We start from the raw sequence: 25,243 nt of genomic DNA, 5'->3' as shown, positions 1-25,243 counted from the left end.
CTTATTTGTACATACTCTGGCACTGGGGCCCTCTCACTGGCACTAAGACTCTTTCACAGTCTCTTGTCTATGGTTATCACTCTAGGTCTTCTTGGAATAGCTGCCACACTGTTGGGCCTTTTTCAGTGCAGCCAGTGCTCAAGGGTTTGTTACAATCTTTGTCAGCTGGGTGTTCTATGCCAGTGTTCTGGGCCTCTGCTTGCCAAGCTAGGCTCTTAGTTTAGACTCTGTGCTCTGGGCTGTTTGGAGTAATTGCTAACACTGAGGTCTTCGCTTTCTATTGGTGTCTAGATCTCCAGTGTAATTGCTGGTATATTGGGCTTAGTTTCCTGCCAGCACTCTGTGATATTTATTCTGCTACCACTAACAATCTCCTGTTCACCTCCCTCCAAGCTGCTTTCCCTATCACCCCCATTTTCCTGCTCTGCCTACCATCTTTAAGACTTCAGCTTTCAGTTTCTTACATCTTCTTTCCAACTTTTCTGTATCTTGTTCTTTTCTGTCAATGACACCATAATCAAGTTCCCCTCTAAAAGATTGGCTCATCCAATCTAAAAGGACAGTCAAAATAGGTAAAGAGGGGAAGGAGAGGGGGTGATATTTGGCCACCATGTTTCCATCATGTTTCCTTCTGTGTAGTACCTCTCAAGGAAACCAACATAAGGGAAGAGAAGGCAGAGCTAGAGGGTGGCGGAGTGAGTTAAATATGTCATCAGCTTAGAGTCCTTACATTGCCACAAATTATCCAAGTCTAGCTTTCCTTGGATTTTGTTACCCTTATCTAGTGCCAATTTAGTGCTGACTGTTAGTTGACTAGAGATTTCTGTAAAGATTTGAATAAATCTTCTGTGCTGCAAGTTAATGTATGGTCCTGATCCTTTGTGTCTGAAAACTATTTACCTTAAGCTGAGAATATGCAGGATCAAAACCTGAAAAAAATAAAGCTGCAGAGCTTCAGCTGTATCTGGTGGGGGACCTCGAGGACCGGTATATTTATGACTGCTAAGCAGTTTTATGCTCTGCTTGAGCAACATTTGGTGATAGCCCATTCTTGGTGCTGAAAATCTTTTACCTGTTCCCTTGACTCTTTGATCCAGTGGATTTTACCACACTCTACCTTTCACCCCTTTGAATTCTCACAGTGGAAGGCCAGCTCAAAGTCTGCAAAATCTTATAATACCAGTGAAAGACTGTGGACTGATTTATAGTCTTACCATTGGCATGGCTAGTAAGAGAATTGATTTACAGCAGTTCTATTTAACTCCCTGCTAGCATCTCATTAGGCTGTGAAACATATTCCCTTTGTCTTTTCTGCAGGAGGTCATTTAACAGGGTGACCATAGCTGAGTTTGTTCCAAAATCAGGCTGGAAGCCAGACTGAGAAGGACTGTGTTAATAGGATTCTTCCAAGAATGTCAGCAGTTTTACAGGCAATATGTTCTCAAGCACCTTGCCTGTAAATGGGTTTTTGTAACATGGCTGTAGTTGGTGAAAGTTGCCTATATTTAGTTATCTTTTGCTTAAGGAATGGATGTTCCACTTAGTCATTCCCCTTTTGTAACACGAGCAAACCACAAAAGGGCAGGGTATAAGAGGATATGTAATGGGCTAGAAAGTTATAATCATCTTGCTATATCCTCAAGCCTTAGCAATCAAAAGTAGATTCATATAATTAGACCAAATTATGCCAGATATTTCAGTATTATCTGTAACATTCAAGTTGGATAGTAAAGGATTTTATCTTTAAAACATCTTTTTTTGTATATGTTTTCTTTGCAGTTTTCCTTTAACAACCAACATATTTTGTGGACAGTGTAATGACTGGGTCTATAAATATCTTTAAAACACCTTATGCAGATTGAGTTTGTTAGAGCAGATGAAAATAGACCCTTGAGCAAACTAAAGCATTCTAATAGGCAATTACCTGAGATGCAATGGATTAAGTAAGCCTTCTTTGTAATCTTCATGACCTACAAGAGACATGATTGTATCTACTCAACTGCATGTCGTCTTCCAAGGGAGTCTAACACTCCTTTTGCTGTAGTTGTTTGCTGAAGCTGCGGCGCTTCATTGTATGAATCCCTCAGAAAACAAGGAAAAAAGCATGGATGCTACAGCACCAATAATAGTAAGATTGTGTCAATAGTCTCTTCTATTTTTCTATTACAGAATCATAGGTTTTGGCTTCTGGAAAATTTTCCCAGGCAAATACTATAGAGCAAGAGTGTCAAACTCACATTGTCACCGTGGTGTCATGTGATGTATAGGGACTCTCTCCCCTTCGCTAAACCAGACAAGGGCGGGGCCAGCATGTGACGCATCTACCCTGTGGGCCGCAAGTCTGACACCCCCGCTATAAAGCAATAGAGGCAATGGACACTATGAGACCATGCTCTCCAGGTAGTAATCTGTCTTGGCCAGTTGGATAGCCTTAATACTCTTAATATGCAGCTGACCTAATTTGAAGGAAAAAAATCATCCTAAAGTTCTATAACTTTTCATCAAAGACAAGCTTAGCTTCCTCAGCCAAGGAGAATATCAGGCCACCAAATAATATCTTGACCCAACACTATGCAAAACCCTTTTAGCCAGCAAAATTAGGCTTTTGGACAAATGAATTGGCATTTCCAATGGATCACTGAGAGTCCATCCTCAAATCCCACTGCTGTGCTAAAGCTACACTGAAAATACAGATGGACAAAGCAGTGTCAAGCCCACACAATCCAGATATTAGTAATACATGCCACATCATTTTCTTTTCCCACACAGAGAGACACAGCCTCACAATTTTCTCAGAGGGGCAGCCCTCATTGATGTGGCCAAAGTTAGAGAGAGGGGGGAGGGAGAGAGAGAGGGAGGGGGAGGGAGGGAGAGGGAGGGGGGAGAGAGGGAGGGAGGCAAACTATTCCTGTTTAACATTACAATAATATATTATATAAAATCAATGCCCAAGCTTGGAACATGTTCTTGATGTTTTTTTTTACTATTCCGCACTCCCTTTATCCTTACTTTGGCTTGCATTTTTCCTGGGCCCAGCATGGCTTAGGGTTAGGGTTAGTGCCAGTGTGGAAGGAGCTTTATGATTCACACAAAAACTTCTGACTCCGCAGATTGCAGTTTTCAGCACTCCCCACTTGCTTGGCCAATACTGGGAGTGGAGTTTAGCACCATATTAGGGTAACACCAACCTATACTATTAGGACAGCATTGGCAACTGCCTATTGTCCTAACTATCTTTTTAGAACTCTTTGGAACCTCTAAGTGCTGAAATTAAGAAATGAAATTGGTGCTGTTTCCTACCAAATCTCTGGAAAGGAACAAAAAAAATTGTCTACTTGAGGCACGCTAGCTTATCCGCTCTGTATTATCTCTTCCTGCCCACAGGCCACTTTAGATATTATTCCCCTTAAATGTTCTGTGTGCCTCTGGAAAACAAAAAAATTGCCAACCATCATATTGGAATGTTCATAGGTTTGTGGAGTAAGAGAATGAGAGTTCTTGCCACTTTTTAGCAATTGATAAAGTTGAGTGAAAAAAGTGCTTCAGTAAGTAAATAGTTTCCAAATAGCTTCAACTTGCTACTTAATACTGTTTCCATTCTCAGTAGGTGATTTCCGATTGACTTGGGCTAATTTCAAAATACATTATGCAAGATTGGACCTGGTTAGGACCTAGTTGGAAAACCCCTAAGAAGAAACTCTAGGGCTGTATGAACAAGATAAAAGAAATTGAAAATGCATTCCAGAAGAAGACCATGGCAAGCCACATTTATATTGCTGCCTAGGGTGCATTCTTGTAGTTCCCTAGACTCAAATTAGATTCCAGAGGACGTTACTTTTAAGATTTAGGTCCATCAAATAAGCTCTGCTACAAAAAAATTGAAATCATATAGACTATTGTTGCATATTTAATCATTTAAATTTGTTTATTATTTTGTTACGCACCTAATGGACTCTCTTCAGCCAATTTTAGTCATTACCTAAACTTATTAATGTGGTATTCCACTTGTCTGAAGTGATATAGGGCTTCCTGCTTGAGCAGAGGGTTGGACTAGAAGACCTCCAAGGTCCCTTCCAATTCTGTTATTTGTTATCTTAAGGAGTTCTGTAGAAAAATAGCTGGTCTTTCCTGCTGCCTCTGTGGAAGACTAGTTAAACTATTATCCCCTTTCCCCCCTTAAGATTCTTTAACATGCTATTAAAGAGACAAATAGATGATTGCATTAAATGTCAATCATTTTTGTAATCAAGTGAAAACAGCAAATGTTTGAGAGGAAATAGCCTTCAATAACTTACCGGGAGTTGAGGGGAAGGCTTATATTCCCATTCGTCATCAGAGGAGGATGAGCAATAGCCAGTTGTCGCTTGTTTCCTGGCAGGTAGACCTTTAGATCCTGAAAGAGAATCAAACTGCTCAGTGACATTTATTGCCTTTATTCTTTTCCTAGGATCTGACTGAAACTGCTTATGCTGCACCTGCTCATAGCTTCTCAAACATTTCTCGAATGACCATTTGTAAACTTGATTACATTAATTACATTTTGGCTACTGTTCAAGGCCTTCACTGCCTGGCAATCCTGTGCTCACAATATGAATATATCAAATTTTATGTGCAAACAAGGTCTCACCCTATATTAAAAATTAGGCCTGTTCTTAAAACGCGCATCACAAGTTAGCCACGTTATCTCACACCATGGGGCATAAATAAATGCAGCACGGCTGAGCCAGCTCTTAAGCAAATTACTCTTATGTGGCTTGTAGCATCTGGCACCCATTTTTCTTCTGTGACATCTGCTCAGTGTAAAATAGCCGGCGTCAGAATGTCTGGTCATATTTTAAAAGAAGTCACAAATATAATCAGAAGCAAATGGACGCCCTGATGGAGGCTTTATCACTCAGCCTTCTGCAGCATAAATATTTCATTAATGAGATCTAAATAAATGTCACTTATATTTTCACTCCCACAATCTCTACCACAGCAGGTATTAAACAATAGGTGCTGTTTATAAACACACAATGCAATTCTGGAGAAAACACGATGGGAAAGGAAGGAGGATTTCTGGGAATAACTTGCATTCCAAGCTGATTTCATTATTATGCCCTAACTCTACTTGTTACCTAGGTCATCAGCATTTATGTTTTAACAGGAACTGAACCTGACCTCCTAACAATTTACTTGTCTAATTCATATACCCTCCCCTTGATAAATTAAACAACAGAAGCACAAGGAACATCTGCTGCTGCACTTAATTTGCTGCAAGATTAATGATTAACACCTGGATTCACTTATGTTCAGGGCATGAGTGACAAGGACACGTTGTTTAAGATGATTGAGAGCTTCTTGCTTAATTTCAGATGAGTAAGTGTGAATTTGCTGTAACTGATGGCAGAAACGCATGTTGCACAGGCATGCAGAGATGTTCCTTTGCTTTGGAGGGACAACACTATTTGGGAGGGCTTAGCCACACAATGGAAGGTTATGATCCAGGTCGCTTATTTTTCAATGTGCTGCTCTGAACAGGTCATTCTGCTACCATGCATTTTAAGCCAAAGAGAGCCTAAAAGAGCAGTACCCAACATTAAGGCCAGGAACAATAGCTAGAGAAAATGTTGTGATAATTCACGGAGTGACAGAAAAACATACCAGACAAAAACTGTGAAGGAGAACAAAGTCCCATATTACAGGTTATGTTAAATAGGACCCTGAATCACAAATGGTTAGATTGGGTAATGGATAGGCACACACAGGCTTAACGGTAACAACAGCTCTTTATGAAGTATAACAAGTGAGAACAATCCAGTGAAGGTTGAGTTTGACAGCAGCCCTTTTATTGGAGCTGTCAGACCCTTCAACCAATAGAATTAAACCTCTGTTCCTGCCGGAACAGAGTACCTTGGTGGAAACCACTGTAGTTAGAACAAGTATCTAACACCCCTCCCCTCTTGGATGGAACAATCCTACTTGTCATGCAGGTAGGCGGGCTTTTGGGTAGCTCTGCCTGACCTGCGCAGTTCAGTAGGAGGGGTTTCCTTGGACAGGTCGGACAGACCTGTTTGCTCCACAGCTCCACTTGATGGAAGCTCCTGGAACCTTTCGCAGGCTGTGGCTGGAGCTTCTAGAGCTGGTTCGCTCGGAGCTTGCTGTGGACCTGCAACATAACCAGATACATTTCCTGGTACTCTCGGGCTTGATCTGGCCGTGGAAGGAGTGAGTGTTTGCTCCGTTTGGGTAGGGCTTTGGCTAACTCGTGCAAGAGTTACCTCTGGTTGTCTAAGAGTGGAGTTGGAGAGGAAGCCATGGAGTTGGTCAATATGCCTTCTCCAATTCCTACCGTCTTTGAGCTCTAAGAGGTAAGAGCGAGGGTCGGTGATGCAGGAATCCACAGAGTTCCCCCAGCGTAGTTGTGGGCGTATACTGAATCCCCTACGCTAAATGTCCAAATCTTGCTTGTGGAGTCTGGGGGTGATGAGGCAGAATAATTGGGGTGTAGCTGGTCTAAGTGGGACCTTAGCCGGAGACCCATGAGAAGCTCGGAGGGGCTTCTCCCTGTAGTGGCACCGGGTGTGATGTGCTGAATTAGCAAATAGTGGTCAACCCGTGTTTGCCAATCTCCTGGGCCCATCTTAGAGAGGGCTTCTTTTGCAGATCTAACCATTCTCTCTGCCTGACCATTGGAGGCCGTATGGAATGGTGCGACCAGGGCATGCCTGATTTCCTGGGCTGCTAGGCGGGTCTCAAATTGCATCGCTGTGAATTGGGGCCCATTGTCAGAGACCAAGACGTCGGGTAGGTCGTGCATAGAGAAAAGTCTCTGTAGCACCTTGATGACCGCTTCTGCTGTAGTGGACGTCATCAGGACTACCTCTAACCATTTTGTGTAGGTGTTCACAACTATGAGAAATTTCTGGCTTCAGCACTGTCGTCTTTCAAAGCGTTGATGCTGGTCACTTCTAGGCCCAGGGCTTGGAACCAATCTAGCCCTAGGAGGCTCTGCAGGTTGCCACTGACCACTGTCACTGGGAGTTTCCTGCTGAACTGCTTGAACTTCACCTGGAAGGTGCCTTGGCCCACGATGGGGACACAGTTTCCCTGGTAATCTCATAGACAGATGTCAGGGGTGCTAGCCTGCTTTAGGGTAGACCACGGTATGATGGTCAGTGATGTCCCAGTGTCGATCTCCATCTTGCATGGAGAGTCCTCAATGACGACGGTGACCTTCAGCTTTTTTGGCCACCTGGAGCGGACTTGGCCAATTGACGTATGGTAGGTGACTCTATTGTTGCCTTCTGAGCGCCATGGTGGCTTCTGCCAGGTCCCTTGGTTGGGCCTCTGTTGGTGGTTTGGTGCGCTTCTAGGCTGCCAGGTAGTGGCAGGGAATTCGCTCCAGCACACCTTGGCGATGTGCTCCTTTCGCTCGCAGCGCTGGCAAGCCGATCTGGCATGGTCTCCTCCACAGCTAGCGCAAGGTAAGAGACGCAGTTTGAATTTGTGCACCAACTGGGAGTGGCTACTGCGCATGCGGCAGCTGTCATTTTCCTCGCCTCCTGAGCTCTTGGGCTCTGCAGCCTCACGATGTACGCGTGTACTCTTTCGCGCGTCTTGTGGAACACTTTTGTGCTGCTGAGTCTCAGTAGATTTGACGGCTGATTCGGACACCCTGGCCTGCTCCAAGGCGATCTGCAGAGTGAGGTTAGATTTAGTGAGTAACCTCCTCTGTAGGTTAATGTCCCGCACACCGCAAATTATGCAGTCCAGAATCAGCTTGTCCATGTCTCAGAATTCGCAGTACACTGCAGCCTTGCGAAGCGCCGCAATGTACTCATTAATCAACTCACCCTCTTTCTGGTTCCTGATGTTAAACTCGTGCCGGCGAATGTGCTTGGACGACTTGGGGCCATAATGGGTCCTCAGCATTTGCTGGAGCAGGAACCAGGCAACTGATTGCAGTGGTGTCAGCTCAGAGAGGTCTTTTGCCGTCTCGAACACTTCCCGGCCACAGTATCCGAGGAACATGTTCTTCTTGCGGCCTTCAGAAAGGACCATGAGGTCATTTGCCTCGAGGAAGCAGTCAAATAGTAGCATGTATTAGTCCCAGTGCTCGGTGACTGGGTCATACGGAGTCAGTGGGGCATGCATAGCCATTTTGTGTACAGAGGACGTTTTGAGTTTACCACTCAAAAATGGCTGCTCAAAGCTGCACTGAGCTCCGGGCTGGATGTACTTGTTGGATTTCTACGCTCTTTTTGGTTCGCCTAGTTGCCTTCCAATCCCACCTTCGTCGCCAGTGTTAGATTGGGTAATGGAGACAGGCTTAACGGTAACAACAGCTCTTTATTAAGTACAACTGAGAACAATCCAGTGAAGGTTGAGTGACAGCAGCCCTTTTATAGGGAGCTGTCAGTCCCTTCGACCAATATGATTAAACCTCTGTTCCCGCCAGAACAGAGAACCTTGGTGGAAACCACTGTAGTTAGAATAAGTATCTAACACAAATCTTTAAGGATAACAGATTTATTCAAATAGTAGCAGAATATATTTTGTATTCTGGCAGTTTACAGCATACTAAAATATGCAAGGAGTACTGAAGGACCCTTGAGAAAAGGCATTCCCTGCAACAATGCCATTTTTGAAAAGCATTCAAATAAATTTCATTAAAGAATTCCATGAAATCTTATCATGAAATTTTATCTCCACCTGGAGATAAAATCAAAGTTTGTTAAACATTTTACATTAGAACCAGTGGGGTAAATTTGCATATAAAGAAAGAAACTTCAGAGCAAAGTACAAAATGAGAAGGAAGTCAGTGTCTTTTTGTGTGTACACTCAAAATAGGTTTGACTTAGCAATCAACTTTATAACACTTGACATTCCTTCAGAATCTCAAGCAATGCTAGAATTCTAGGGTAGGGGTTAGGTTATACTAAAAAGAAGAGATTAAAAATCAGGATCATGGCACAGTAGCAGAGCTTACTACAGCTATAGTCCTACCACATAAAGCTACAATCAGTTGTGGGTTCCTACCAGTTCAGACTAGTTCAGTCAAACCGGTAGTGGTTTGGTATCTGGGTTGTGGGCACCGGCAGTGACTCAGGCCTGCCATGCCCTCAAACCAGTTCTCTGGGCAGCGCCATAGGTGCCACAATCTTGTTTTTCATTTCTGCACATGAGCAGAATAATTTTTATTGCACTGTGCATACGCGCCCACAAGCAAACTGGCAGTAGTGCCTGTCAGAACCCGTGACCCGTCAAAACCGCGGTCCACAAAAGCGCGCTCGACGAAAGCGCGCATTTGACGTCATCACAGCGCGACAAAAAAATAAAAATTGAAATAAAAATAAAATTAAAGCAAGCCGATTCACATAAAGGTAAGGGTTAGGGTTAGGGTTAGGTTAAGGGTTAGGGTTAGGTTTAGAGCGTTAGGGTTACGTTTAGCGTTAGGTTAAGGGTTAGCGTTAGGTTTAGCGTTAGGTTAAGGGTTAGGTTTAGGGTTAGATTTAGGGTTAGGTTAAGGGTTAGGTTTAGGGATAGGTTTAGGGTTAGGTTTGGGGGGGTTAGGGTAAGGTTTTCGCTTTATTTTTACATTTTTCGATCACAGCGCGATGTTTTTGTCGCGCTGTGATGACATCAAATGTGCGCTTTCATCAAGCGCGATTTTGTCGTCCGCGGTTTTGTGGTGGAACCGTCAGAACCCACCCCTAGTTACAATCACTGCTGAGACTAAAAATAAGAAGGGTCCCCTTGTCTATCTATATCCTGTGAATGAGTAGCCCCTCATTACAAGCAACTGATCCATGCCCAACCTAATGATTCCATGAGATTATTAGATAGCTATTAGATGAGTAATAGTTAAGTAAGGTGACCAGTCATCCTGATTTTGGCGGGACAGTCACGATTTATAACAATTTGTCCTGTGTCCCAGGGCGTTTTTAAAAAGTCCCGATTTTCTGGCTTCATGTTGAAAGCCCAGTGGATTTGCTTAAGAAATCCTAACCGGGGCAAGACAAAAGACACTCTGTCTAATCCCTCTCTCTGTCTCAGTACTTTCATTGAAGATATTAAAAAGTTAAAGCAAGAAAATGGACCCCCCGCGCCCCATTTACCTCATTTTATAAGAAAAGATGACCCAGTACCATAGAGCTGCAGGAAATACTTGGCTAGAGAAGTCGCGAGTGTTCCTTCCTGGATTTTCCGGAGGGGAGGGGCATGGAGGTTGGAGGTCGGCTCGTGTGGAAAAAATGGTGGCAAAGTTTCTTTGAAAAATATTTCCCTGACTAATTTCACCATTTTAATTTGCTCAGTTCTTTGTATTAACATCTACATCATTCTGGATTGACTTGGAGTGCTCACTTGTGCCTGCTGGTAAGTGCGCTGGGTTTTTTTCTTTTATTTTTTAAATGTATTTTAAAATAATATTTTATTTATTGTGCATAGGATTTTTTAAAATAGTTTTATTCTGTGTGGATTCTTTTTTAAAATTGTCTTAGACTATTTAAAAAAAGATTCTATCCAAAATAAATTGAAGTGAAATCATTTTTAAAAATTCTATGCACAATACTTTGAAATATATTGTGCATAGAATTTTTAAAAATAGTTTTACTATTTTTACAATTTATTCTGTGTGGAATAGTTTGAAATGTTTTACTTCAATTTATTCTGTGTGGATTCTTTTTTTAAATTGTCTTAGACTATTTAAAAAAAGATTCTATCCAAAATACAAAATACCAGCTGCAGTTATTCACTTAAGAACTGTGGCAAGAAAGGTGGTATAGTGATCAAAGTTACAATGGCATTGAAAAAAGTGACTGATGACCATTTTTCACACTTAGCGACCATTTTCACACTTAGTGACCGTTGCAGCATCCTCATGGTCACATGATTAAAATTTTGATGTTTGGCAACAGTTACAATTTATATTTGTAAATTGTAGTTATGTTGAAATAAAAAAAAATATTACAATACTATTTTTGCGTTGTATGAAAATTTTTGTTGCTCTGTATAAAATTTTTAATCAAGCCCCCCCCCCCCCCGGTCAAAGGTGTCCCTCTTTACCAATCTGAAAATATGGTCACCTTATAGTTAAGGGATGCAAGAATTTAAATCATTTGTCATCTTCAGAACTGAAAGAAAATCTGGGTCTATCCTTTATATGTTCTACTAAACAAGGTTGCTAGGCATTCTCTGTCTCTCTGATTTTTCCATATTATTCTTCATTATTTTGTATTATTATGCATTTTTATGATTCCCATTCCATTTCATAGAAAAGAAAGTGCTTTCAGCATACAGTTTTGGACAGTCAGGAATACTAGACCTCTACATGTAACATTACGACTCTCCACTCTCTAACTTCCTACATTTCAATTATATTTCAAAAGAAGACATCAGAGAGAGAACATTTTCTATGAAGAAAGTTTCAGTCTAGGAGATGGGCAGCCAAGAAGACTGCAGAATGCTGGATAGATATGAAAAAAATGATCATGAGCCAATCCTCTGTTCCCTTTCAAAAATAATGGAAGTTCAAGTGCAGCATTGAAAGGAACTCTAAAAGACATTTACAAAAAATAGCAATAGCAATAGCACTTAGACTTATATAGCAGCAGCCCCCAACTTTGAAATTCTAAAAAAACGTTTACAAAAAATAGCAGTAGCACTTAGACTTATATAGCAATGACCCACAATCTTTTGGTCACCAGGGACCAGTTCCTTGGAGAGAGGTTTTTCTACGAACTGGAGGGGCCATGGTTTTTTTGCAGTCTGCAGTCCACGGATGGGACTTCACTTGTTTTCACAGCCCAGTTTCTGACATACTGTGGACCGGTGCTGGTCCATGGACTGGGGGTTGGAGACCCCCATTATATATCACTTTACAGTGCTTTACAGCCCTCTCTAAGCAGTTTCCATAGTCAGCATCTTGCACCCACAATCTGGGTTCTCATTTTACTGACCTTGGAAGAATGGAAGGCTGAGTCAACCTTGAGCTGGTCAGAATCAAACTGCTGGAAGTCAGCAGAATTAGCATGCAATACTGCATTTTAACCACTGCGCCACCACGGCTCTTCTAAAGAACATTCTAAAGCATCCTGATCTAAAAATCCAGAATCTCTTTCACAGGGAAAATTGGAGAACATATCCCAGTATGGTATTATAATAAAATACAGCATATATTTCAAATGAATAATATGTCACCCTTAATTTAAAATTTATAAATTAATTTTATAAATTAAAATTTAATTTTTATTTTTAAATAGCATGCTTACCCAAATATTCTCCTTTGGAAGTATCACTTAGTACTTTATCAACATCAAAGATGGTAGTGGGAGACACAGCTGGCATTAACAAAGGGCTTTTAATGCTGTCATCTTCTTTATTCCTCAAATTGCTGAACAGATTCCACACATTGTTCCTCTGAACTGGACCATCTAGTATAGCATTATCACTTTTCTTTTTCTGCCTTAAAGATGGATGTAGCCTGTTCTTTTCATTACAATCAATATATGACTTCCGAGCATTTTCTTTAAGGGTAAATCTTTCTAAAAGCGTGGGAACATCAACTTTATTAGAGTAAGAATGTCCACGGTGAGTGCCACTGGATGATGTCAGATGCACATCGCATTTTGGAATATATGAGCTTTTATCATCATACCGAAAATCTTCAATTGAACCGGAAAAATTAGAGATAACTGAACTCCTAGGTTTAAGGTCCTGTTCTGTATTATTCAGCATACATAACTCTTGCATTTGTGCACTGGAGGCTTCCTGATACTCTGTGTTTTTCAGATTTTCAGAATGAGCCAGGTTATAAGAGAAATTAAAGGTATTTTCCAGAGAAGGTTTTGTATGCACATCCTGGCTTTTTTCCAGACCTTCTAATATGGATTTTCTAATGACATTAGCCATTAACTTCAGTGACAGTTTAGGCTGAGTAGCAATGGGACATTTATCAACATATTTTAGACATTTCTTCTCAGGGTCCCAAACTGGCAAAAGATTATCCGAGAATTCAGGAGACCTAACATAACTAGGTTGCTTTGGAATGTGTTCATCTCTACTAAAATACGAATTGTTTGGCCCTGGAATTCCTTGGCCTTGGTGAGCAATTCTTGCCCCTTCTGGTTGAGAATTCTTCAGAGTACGAGTTAACCTCCTCATTATTTTACTTTTAGCTTTGTTTATTAAGGGTTTGTCTTGCTGTTCCTTGGCAGGCACCGAAGCAATTTTATCTCCTTCATCAAGGTTTACGGAGGATGTATCTGAGTTTTTTGTAAACAGTCCTGAAGTCAGTTGCTGACTGTTTACTGCCTCATTTCCTAAATATTGTCCATCAGTACCATAGCGGTGGATGCCAAGTTGAAGAGAACTGGGAATGGTAGCCCAATCAGCATAAGAAAGGGATTCACTATGTGCCACTGGATAACTATCTATGCAGCAGTGATGAGGAACGTAGAAAGGAATCGGTCCAGGTTCGTTGGTGCTTTTTTCTTTGGAGTGAAATTCTGCGCTGTGAGGTTGGAAATGTGCTTTTGTTTCTGGAATGTTGTTGGGATAGGTCAGCTGTAAGAAATGCATAAAGTGATTATTTTTAGAGGAAAAATGTAACTTCTCAGCCATGCTTCTATCTGGGGGAGGGGGGGGCTTTGAAACAAATCAGTTCTAAAAATGCACATATACATATCAAGGCAACAGAGCTGAAAACTCTTGAAAAGATGAAGACCCTTCCAATAAAAACAGAAAAAGGATACCATTGATGGTGATATTAGCCAAGGTCCTATGAGAGCAATAAAAACATTTGTAGAGTTGTAATTGTAGGTGTCTTTATTTGCAATAGGCTGCCTCATAGCTAGATAACACAAGATAAAGGTAAAGATTCCTCTCGCACACATGTAGTAGTCATTCCTGACTCTAGAGGGCCATGCCCATCTCCATTTCATAGCCAAAGAGCCAGCACTGTCCAAAGATGTCTCTGTGGTCATGTGGCCGGCATAACTAAATGCCAAAGGCACACAGAACGCTGTTACTTTCCCACCAAAGGTGGTTCCTATTTTTCTACTTGCATTTTTACATGCTTTTGAACTGCTAGGTTGGCAGAAGCTGAGACAAGTATGGGAGCTCACGCCATTTTGCAGCGCTAGGGATTCGAATCTCCAAACTGCCGACGTTTCTTGATCAACAAGTTCAGCATCTTAACCACTGAGGCAATGCGTTGCTCTAGATAACATTCAGCCCTCCTAATTGCGTCTTCCAACTATTCCTCATTATTAAAAGATGCTTATTCCTCAACTGCATGGCTAAAACAAACACAAAACTTGTCTAAGTGAAAAGCTGCCCTACATTGGCTGGCTGGCTGGCTGGCTGGATGGATGGATGGATGGATGGATGGATGGATGGACAGACCTTAGAAATTTTCTGATGCACTTAGCTGCAAAGGTCTGAAACAAGAATTTCAGCCAAATTGAAGTAGGAACAAGAACTGTGAATTATGCAGTGTGGTTGAATAATCAACAGCATCTCTTTGACCCTGATTGGACTGGGCCTATTGGCCAGCTGCAATTCTTCTCACAACTTTCATTTTTTAATAAATTTATTAAAACCCCATAACTTGGATTCAAAAACTTTTCCCAGTACACAGAGTGTTCTTTTTCGAACTTTGGAGATATATCACCCACTAGTGAAAACCCAGCAGTGAAATGGAGGACAGAGAGGAATCTTCATTAATTTCCTGACCAATTCCTCCCAAAATCTCCTCTGGAAGGCAAATTTGGTGGTGATGGTGGGGGACTCTGTTGCATTTCTAAATAGGATCGCTAAGATATACAGCTCTGCAAATATAACTATGATAGAAAAGAGATTACATGTATAGTTTTCTTTCTGTTATAAAAAATCTATAGCAAATTAGATATTTATCAACAAAAGAACATTGTTCTGTGCAACTCTGCTTTTTCATTTCTGGACTAGCTACTCATATGAACCCCCATAACCTGAAGCAGTCCTCAAACAAATCTCAATGTTATCTGAAGTCTGTGTAGCCATTGTCAACTTCTATCACATCTCATCCTAATGGGCCCTAATTGTAGTAGTGGAAGAAAAGGTATTTTAACATAGAATGTTTCCCTTTTTTGCTATCTTATTAGATGGTTGTATGGAGACTCTATTGAAGGAGTTCAATTTAACTTGAGATGTGATTAACTCTGTTCCTATATCTATCCTAATAAATGGTCATAAGGAAACATTATGGATGATGTTTCCTGAATGGGAATGTTTTGTAACACATGAAATATAGAAATATTTAAAGAATTAAAATTATAATTAGATAACCAACATCAATTGGCAATGGCCCCACTTAAAGTCAATGCTTGTTTGACCCCCATTTTCAAGAAACTAAAAAGTTTATAGTCACGTTCTTGTAAAAGCAAAACTCATGTATAATATCGCATGTATTACCATACTGTTGAGACAGACATATGTTTTTTTTAATTAATTGAAAAATATAGGGGATTCTTTTTCATTTATTTTGTCATTTTTTTTCTATTTGCAGTATATTTATTGTACCAACAAATGTGTTATACAAATTCTGAAACAACTACCAGGAATGCTGGTTGCAGAAAATTCTATGGAATGAAACTGGTCCATCTCCAAGCAACAACTTGCAAATGTTCTATTTGAATTTTTAATTTTTTTAAAAAAAAATTCTGTGACTAAAGAAATTGGCTCTCAAATAGATACTACATCTTGGCTTCTTAAACCTGGTGCAATTGGCAAAGTCAGAGGCTATTAACAGTGTCCAGAATTTTTCAAAGGTCATTCTTAGAAAAATTATCAGACAATATAATGATGTCTTTCCTGGAGTTGAGACATGGAAGAAAGCAACGTCAATCTGTTTTTGTGTACTTTTTTCATAGCCTGCCCACCCTGAGTGCATCCATGCGAGTGAAAACAAAACAGAACAAAAGCAGGTTTGCTACCCTGCTGTTTTGTAAGATAAGCTTGCTAGGCTAACATTCTTCACCAACCTTGTTGGAAAGGTGCCAAACTGAAGTGGAACACTTTCGCATTTTGGGAAAAGGGGGGTGTTGAAGAATCCATCAACTACTGTGGCAAATATTTGAAGGGGAGCAGCTGGAAAAATGGAAAAAGAGGATGCTAATGCTCAAGAACCTCCGGGAAAATAGAGTGGAAAGGGTTGTCAGGAATATGGAGAAGGAGGAAGGGAAATGAAGGTAGGGCTGGAAAAACAGACACATAAGAAAGGAGTTGAATTTGAGAGAAAGCAACTGAAAATGTGATGGAGAAAAAATGGAGGAGCAACAGTGGGTGAATGGGGTAGGGAAGGGGAAGAGAAAGTATGAACACCAGAAGGATGTCTGCAGGGTATAGCTAGAGCAGCTACCATCTTGATTTTTTTAAACCATGCCCTGTGGATACCCCTGGTATGGGGCGAGGGAACATAATGGGCAGAATCTAACCATTTGTACTTTTGTGCGAGGTAGATGTGGAGTTACTAGGCATAGAAGTGAGCAAGTGAACAGAGAAGTTCAACAGAGAAGCTGAAGTGATAATTATTTTTTTAAAAATAGTTTGTCTAAATTAAATCCACAAGTTCCTATCCTACATGAGACGGGAATCTTTCTGCTCCCATGATCTTTAAAAACAAGCCTTAGGACAGAGTATTAGGCAAGCTTCTGCAGTTGTGACCCACCATATTTGTGATTTGTTTGTATTCCTGGCATATATATGTAGCAACCATAGGCTCATAATTGGCTTGTGGAGGGGGGACCCCAGGACAGAAGGATAGCCATACTTCAACTGACGAGAGAGGTTGAAGCTGTATCAGATACAGAAAAGGAGGCACTAACAGGAACTCTTCAGGAGAAAATTGAACGAGGAAGCAAATGTAGTGAAAAAGGAGGGCTATGGTTTTATCCTCACATCCTACTAGCCCCTCATGGTATGAAGATGCCCCGATAATGATCTTTGTAGGTCACATCACTGAAAACATTGCTCTTGCCCCCCAAAGACACAGCTTGTTTAGCTGTTTCTGCTTTGACACATGCACAGAGAGACATGTCTCACCTATCATTTGGGTTCGTAAAATAAGTGGAGGGAGCTATTTTTAAAAACATCCTTGTTCTGTCCCACAGATCTGTGTTTAATATCTACTATCTCCTGGGAAGCACCCACTGGTCCTACAGATCAAACACTGCTGGTCATCCATTAGTTCCTAGAAAAGCAAGAGAACAAAAGCCGCCTACTTTACCGATTCTGCAGATCATCCACACCTGGGATGGTTCAATGCTACCTAATAAAGGAAGAGGGCATTGATTGCTATACCAAGCAGAAATAGCTTCTCTACTATGCACTCATTAGTTATATATTGGGAACAGGTTTTGACAGATGATTACAACCCTGGATTTAATTGTCTGTCAAAACTTGTTTCTTCCCCTAGGTTGATACCATTATAAAAATCCACTGATATTTTCATCAAATTGTTTTCCCCCATAAGTACATAGTCTGCTTTTTACAGCTCAACCAAGTGTAGAATAGCACAAAGGACACCAGCCTTGTTGTTGTTGCTGTTGTTGTTGTTGTTGTTGTGTCTCATAAATCAGAATACAGCATGGACTCAGGATTGTTGTGCTAAATCTTGGATTATATAGGGAGTCAGACTTGATCATCCCTTCAGTCCCTTCCAACTTTATGATTATAGAATTCATATTACGGTATTTGGAGAAAAGCATAGTAACATTGGACAACCAATATTGTCCAACTATTGGTTGTCCAACCAATTAAGATCAGACAATCATTTGTCTGAAATTGTATAGAGTAAGGATGGCTAACCTTTTTATCGTCACATGCTGACAGACCTAATGCAATGCATGCACAAGACCCCCCTGTGCTCTCCCTCGCACATGTGCATCACCCCCATACCCCATTTTGGGGTTAGCAGGGTCGCTAAAGCCTCTTGGAATCAAAAACGGCCACGGGGGAGGTGCTGCATCCCCCGCAAATGCACACGTGTCTGTCACATGCACTCTGCCCCTCCGCGCATGTGCAGCAGAGACCTGAAAATCAGCTGGTCGGTGGGAGGTGCACACACATGCCTGGTGGAGCTCAGCTGGGGCAACAGCTTGCGTGTCCACAGAGAGGGCTCCACGTGACACCTGTGGCATGCATGCCATAGGTTTGCCATAACGGGTATAGAGTCTCTTGCTTGAGCAGAGGATTGGGCTACAAGACCTCAAAGGTTCTTTCCAACTCTATTATTCTGTTATTAAGAATCGGCTATCTGACAGGGGTAGAGATACGGGGTTGGGAGAGATTTTGCCTCACTGGAACTCAAAACAGTATTCAATGCTCTTGCAGGATAAAAGGTTTCAAATGTTGAGGAAAGAAGAGCCTGGATCCCTGAAGGCCAAGAGCAGATGCACCCTTCAAGAAGTTAATAGAAGAGCTGTATAGTTAATTACTCACTCTACAAGCAATTACAACAAATGTGTGCTGGGGGACTGATTGGCTTATGAAGTGTCCCTGTCTGCTAACATCAAAACTCAGGGATGTAAGAGGACAATTTCCAACATCTCCACTGAAATGTTTATAGTCTGCTAATCCATGTATGACAAATGATACTGCAAGGAACAGTCATTTTCCCTTTCCAATACCATATTTCAAGTGCAATGATGCCCTTGGCTGCACAGTGCAAATGTTGTAACATCGAGTGAAGCCTTCTGAATGGCACATCTATCTCACGGTGTTTTAACATTGTTCCCTTAAATGTTAAACAATGTACGTTAACAAAAAAAATAATAGTAATGATACAGCAGGTTCAAAACAGTGTGCTGCCCTCTTTTGGTCACCTACCTCTGTCTTAAAGCAACTGTCCTCAAACTCTTGCTGAAGATTGGCAGAAGTGTCCTTTGAAGACAATCCACTTCTCTTGTTGTACAAAAGAGGAAAATCTATAAAAGGACAAAGAAGTTGTTCGGTTAAAATTGATAACGGTGGACATTTCTACTAAGCATGCTTAATCTAAAGAAGAGAAAGCTAACAGGAGAACTGATAGCAACCTTCCAAGACTTGAAGAGTTGTCAGAGGAAAGAGATTATGGATTTATTCTTTAGGGATCCCTAAATGAAACAGATGGTTGGAACGTTTACAGAAGGAGATCCCATTCAAAAGAAGGAAGAATCTCCCAATTGTGAGAACTGTTAAGTAGTGGAATAATCATGGCAGAGGTGGGTTCCTACCAGTTCGCACCTATTCGGTAGAACCGGTTCGTCAAATCTACCGAACTGGTTAGAAGAGGTTCCACCAGTGGACCCGGAAAGCAGGCCACACATACAGAAGACGTTCCAAAAAATTTTGAAACCCACCACTGGCAAGGATCTTGTAACTTGACAGCTTTAAGACTTGCATGCTTCAATGCCAGAGTTTCTGAATAGCTACTTGGACCGACCTAAGTACTAATTCATAATTTCATATCCGGTCACATGGGCGGCAAGCCACTCCCATCCGATCACATGGGTGGTAGGCCACTCCCACAAAAGAGGCCACACCCACAGAGTAGGTTCCAACAATTTTTGAAACCCACCACTGAATCATGGGTGCTCCATCACCTAGGTTTTAAATAAAAAGACTGGACATTTGCTTTGGAAAGGATGAGAATACTTGTCCTGGGCAGTGGGTTGTTGCATTAGAAGGCTTCTGATACAATTACAGTTGTATCAGAAGCACTGAAGTGTGACATCACAATTGCCTGGGGGCTCCTTTCATTTCCCCATTAAGTTGCCCATTGAAGTGGTACCCATTTATCTACTTGCGATCATGCACTTTTGAACTGTTGGATTGGCAGGAGATGGAGCGTATCACAGGGGCTGACCCCACCCCGCAGCAGCAATTGGGTCTCAAACATGAGCCTGCCAATCATCAGCCCAGCATCATAACCTAATGAGCAACCAAGCTCCTCTGATGATTCTATGATTATGATTATGCCCTTAGCTCTGAAATGTGCAGCAGAGTGCATATTGGCTACGCGTATTGCGTTTTAGGAGACTTGGATATTTCATGGAGAAAAACTCTGAGAGGAAAAAAAAGGCAGATTTGGTATTTCTCTGTACCTGTTTCTTTAAAATCCAATGCCTAGTATGGCTGCAGTCCTAACATGATGTCATATGCAGACCATCCAGCCACAGTCTAATGGTTGGGTGAGATTATTCTCTCCTATTGTAAATCTACGCAGCCTGTCATGCAGGCATTTTGTACTGCTTCCTCTCTCTATCCCTCTAACCCCGCCTTAAGAATTGTGGAGCAGAATTTTCACTGCTGGCCTGCTTCCCACCAACCTTCAGATTTCTTCACAATGGAATTCAAGGCCAGGCAGCTCTTCTCTTTATTGACTGAATGGCTCAGCTCAGCTCCTGGTGGTGCCAATTAAGCTCAGCGGGGGACACAAGCAGCAGCTGTCAAAGACTTGTTGTCGTCGTCCCCCTTCAAGCACCAGTAATGGTGGAAATGTTTTGTTCTCTGCAACATGGGAAGCAAAGGACCCTTCGCCCTTTCAATAGGAATTCTTGGCCCACATACTGTAGTATGACTTATACTTTTTTTTTTGTTAGTGGAATAGTAAATGCCAAAAATATTTGTCCAGATTTGCATGCGTGCAATGCTTGTACTGCTTTTTGAAGCGAGTGACATCATTTCAGCTGAAGCCTGCCCAAATTATCTCTCCACCCCTTTGTCTCTTGTTTTTTTCTGGTCATATACTCAAAGAATATCCCCAGGTTCAGTATTCCAGGTGCGTCTTTAATATATTGAATAAGTATTGGGGGAAGTCAAAAGAAAATGAGGCTAAATATGATGAATACCTGTCCATATATCCCCATGTAAATTAGGTCATAACAGCAGTGTACACCACTGATTCCATTTTTGAGCGCCTCCTATCTTCTCCACCTATGAACATCATGTAATCTATGCAACATACCTAAATCTAAAATCTTTAAAGTTACAATTGTTTTCTGAATTGAGAACCAACACTTAGCATATTGAAAGCCATATTACAAAAAAGATAAAAATGCAAGTAGGACCAGGAGAAAACCTGAATCTACTTAACCTAATTTAAATATAACTAAACTTACATACAGTGAATAAGCTATGTATTTAACAATTTGCTTTTTTTATGTAGGCTTTGGGAACAGTTCCCAAGCTCAGCCCGATTTAAAGAGAATAATACAGATTGTACTTCCAAAAATTAAAAAGAGTAACATTCAAATATTAAAACAATGATGTATTTTGAAATTCTAGAAGTCTAACCACTAGGATTCCTGGTTTTCACCTAAATAGAATATAATTATTGAATTGGGCAGAATATTTTAATCAAGGTAATAATTCATTCTAGTAAATAGATTAGCTTGAACACGTTAACATTCAATACCTTCTTCCCACAAGCTTTTAGCTCCCTCTGGAGACGCCTCATCAAACACACAGGGGAAATTTTACAAAATACAAAACGACAGCAGAATTAATAAGCAGCATTTTAAACACAGACTTAATTGAGAAGAACAAATTAAAAATGAGGTGGCAGTAGTTTTGCCACCTGCCTCTCTCTCCTTTGTAAAAGCATTAAGATTTTTTTTTTTTTTTTTTGCAAATTGTTTATTCTTTAGTTCGTGTGCTAATTGGACAGCTAGGGCAAACAAGGCTTTTTATATCTAAATCTAGTACAAAAATGTAATCAAAGATGCTGTTACCAATGAAGGAAAATATTTGTAGATACAAATAAAGACAATGTTATTCATTATTTGTGGAATTGCCTTAAAGTGAACGTGCATTGTGAATTCAGGAATAAGCTGCATGTCAGAACATTAGATATGATGATGTCAAAAGCTGGGCTCGTCTGCTAGAATAAGGCAGATGGTCTCTGGTGGCAAATGCTTGAGGATGGGAGGGGAGCAGAAAATGAGGCAGGGTCATAATTCAGAAACGGTGGCCACTTTCTCGTATTGCACCATGTGACTTAGGACTAGAGTAGCATGCCCTCCTTCCCTAACCCGAGTTCCAGAGTGCTTCAAAAATTAAGTGTGCAATGGGTGACATGGGTGGGAGAGACCTGATGAGGTGGAAAACAGGCCCTGACTTGTAGCAATAGCAATAGCAGTTAGACTTATATATCGCTTCATAGGGCTTTCAGCCCTCTCTAAGCGGTTTACAGAGTCAGCATATTGCCCCCGGGTCCTCATTTTACCCACCTCGGAAGAATGGAAGGCTGAATCAATCTTGAGCCGGTGAGATTTGAACAGCTGAACTGCAGTCAGCTGAAGTAGCCTGCAGTGCTGCATTTAACCACTGCGCCACCTCGGCTCCATAAGGGCCCTTGAGGGACTGGAAGCAGAGTACAGGGTACCTCAGGCGGGTAGGGCCTGCACTAAGCCTCCCAGGGCCTCCCCTGAGGCCCCTGAGGCTCCTGTGCTCTGCTTAATGACCTGCACATATGTTTAGCAATCCAAACAGCTGTTAACATCTCCCTGCACTTAGCAGCTATGCAACTATGTAATGAGGAGGATCTATCCCAGTTGAGTCAGCGACTACCTGTACTGGCTGCCTAATCTAGGTTGCTTTTCAGATACAGGGAAAGCTACTCCTCCCCTTGCTAGTATCCAAGATCTAAGTATCAGTCCAGAACTTTCTACACCATTCTTCAGAAGGGGAAACAGATAGTAACTTTGCCTCAAGCAAAACATGTTTCCAGCCAGCCTTTTCTTAGAAGTCCAAGATGCTAAAGATGATACAACTTTTTTTCTCAGCACTAAGAATGGAACTCTTCTTAGGAAATAAAGAAAAGAACTCACTGGAGAAAAGCCTAATGCTGGGAAAGATTGAGGGCAAAAGAAGAATGGGATTGACAGAGAATGAGGTGGCTGGATGGAGTCACCAAAGCAATAGGCGTGAACTTAAATGGACTCCATAGGTTGGTAGAGGACAGGAAGGCCTGGAGGAACGTTGTCCATGGGGTTGCGATGGGTTGGGCATCATTTCACAGTTAACAACAAGAAGAAGAAGAGTGGAACTCAAAAGAGCTGAGAGGGATCAGACTGTACAACAGGTGATTTCCAGGCCAGGTGGACCAAGCTGTGTTCCATGGAGGAAAATCAAGAAATCTCCTAGCTGAGGGTAATGTAAATGAATGTACAATGCACTTTAAATGCAAAGATACATTCATAATGTTTTCCCAGCACTTTGAATGGGCTCAAATGCTTGCTTCATTGATCGAGGCTTGGGAACAGCTGAAAACGAAAGTATTTATAATATATCAAAGAGTTTGTCGGTCCTAGTTTCTACAATAAAGCTTGTACATTCTTCTTGATAGGTTAGACTTATGGCCAATTGTTAAGAATACATTGAAAAGAGAGAGGAGGAGAAATAAAGCAAATCAAGAAGACCCATGTTAGTTATCTAGTGCAACGATACTACAAAATTCATATTGCAAGTATTACAAAGTCCATCCTATGTGGCCCTCGTGTCTTTAAAACTTTGAAGAGGAAAAACTGCCTTATGAATAGCCAACAGGAACAGGGAAGCAAAATATATATTTTTTAAAAGATTAGGTATCTTTCCCACATGTTTTCTCTTATATCAAAGCCATTTCCTTAAAAAATAATTATAATCAAGTCATAAGACTAGGTAGACATTAGAGGTAGTTCTTGACTTACAACCATTCTTTTAGTAAGTGTTTGAAGTTATCACAGCACTGAAAAAAGTGGCTTTCAACTTGTCCTCACACTTATGACTGTTGCAGCATCCCCATGGTCATGTGAATAAAATTTGGGGGCTTGGCAACCATATGTTGCAGAATCAGTTGCAGAATCCCAGGTGATCATGGTTTGTTCCTTCCCTTCTGTGCGACAAGCACACTCAATGGGGGAAGCTGGGTTCAGTTAACAACCTATGTCAGTGATGGCGAACCTTTTTCTTATGGCATGCCAAAATTGTTTGTGTGTGTGCATGTTATTGGCGCACCCACGTGCCCACACCAATTCAATCTTCCCCACCCACCTGCACATGTGCACATGACGTTCCCAGCATGGATGCGCATACAACCCCTTCCCATGCTCTGGAGGATTTCCTAAAGCCTGGGGAGGGTGAAAACGGCCTCCCCTTGCCCCCCAGAGGGCCTCTGGAAGCTGAAAACAGATTGTTTCTGAACTTCCGGATGGCCTGTTGGGCCTGTTTTTCGCCCTCCCCAGGCTCCAGAGGCTTTCCTGAAGCCTGGGGAGGGTGAAAGCGGCCTTCCACGGCTCTCCAGAAAACCAAAAATCAGCTGGCCGGCATGTGTATGCGCGCTGGAATTGACTGCTGGGGTTTCATCAAATATGGCTCCTCATATCACCTGTGGCACGTGTGTCATAGGTTCGCCATCACAGACCTATATGATTCACTTAATACAGGGGTGTCAAAGTCAATTTAATTCAATTGAGGGCAGCATCAGGATTGTGTTTGATTTCAGGGGGGAAGTGGATGTGGCCAGAGTGGGTGTGGCCAGCTTGATGTCACTCGTGTCAGGGGCACCTGTGGCAGCCCCAGTGCTCTGTCAGCAAAAACAGGGTTCCGAGCTCCGTTTCCGGATGTGCTGGCCTCCTTCAACCCTCTGCCAGCGAAAACGGAGCTCAGAAACCCATTTCTGCTGGCAGAGGCACCACGGGCTGATCCTTCACTGTTTCCAAGGTGATCTAAGATCTAAGCACCCTATTGGCCAGACATGGCCCACAGGCCTTGAATTTGACACCCACTAACTTAATACCTGCAGTGATTGGATTAACATCCATAGCACAAAAGTTGTAAAATTGACATAAATGAAAGTTGAACATAAATGAAATCATTATGGAAGAATGTAATTGCATTAGATGATTTAGTCAGGTTATATCTTACTTGACTGAATTTTCTTTTTCCAGTTCTGATATTTTTTTGACGAAGAAGAGTCACGAAGACTGTAGGCTCGTTGTAATGCTAGAGGGGAAAGATAGGGAGAAAACAGCTACAAAAGGTGTTTGTTAAAACACAGGAAGTTCCAAACCTTGACAATAATCACACTTGAGATTTTAAATTTGAATTTGCTTTGCTTGGATATATGTCTTGGAGTTATTCCATAATCGAAGAGTAAAATTTGACATCCTACTCCTCCTTATCATCCATATTTGGCAAATCCAGCTGCAGTTGGTAGCAATAACAAATTCAGTCAAGTCTTCTTCACAGAACAGTTCAC

At 41.5% G+C, this 25,243-nt stretch overlaps 1 protein-coding gene across 6 annotated transcripts in view; it reads right to left on the bottom strand.

Moving 5' to 3' along the window:
• The window catches only part of MICAL2 (microtubule associated monooxygenase, calponin and LIM domain containing 2), a 144,977-nt gene that overhangs the window by 13,379 nt on the left and 106,355 nt on the right, over positions 1-25,243 (bottom strand). For all 6 annotated transcript variants that reach the window (XR_004255932.1, XM_032223510.1, XM_032223511.1 and 3 more), the window contains 4 exons: positions 24,910-24,987; positions 18,850-18,947; positions 12,255-13,548; positions 4,296-4,393 (listed from right to left, as the gene is read on the bottom strand). Coding sequence is in view for 5 of the 6 variants with exons in the window: in XM_032223510.1 (XP_032079401.1) it covers positions 4,296-4,393; positions 12,255-13,548; positions 18,850-18,947; positions 24,910-24,987 (1,568 nt within the window). In the remaining variant the exon portion in view is untranslated. The remainder of the gene's footprint in view (positions 1-4,295; positions 4,394-12,254; positions 13,549-18,849; positions 18,948-24,909; positions 24,988-25,243) is intronic.

Source organism: Thamnophis elegans, chromosome 1 (assembly GCF_009769535.1).
Source record: "Thamnophis elegans isolate rThaEle1 chromosome 1, rThaEle1.pri, whole genome shotgun sequence".
Lineage (NCBI taxonomy): Eukaryota > Metazoa > Chordata > Lepidosauria > Squamata > Colubridae > Thamnophis > Thamnophis elegans.
This window is presented reverse-complemented; position numbering and strand designations above follow the sequence as displayed.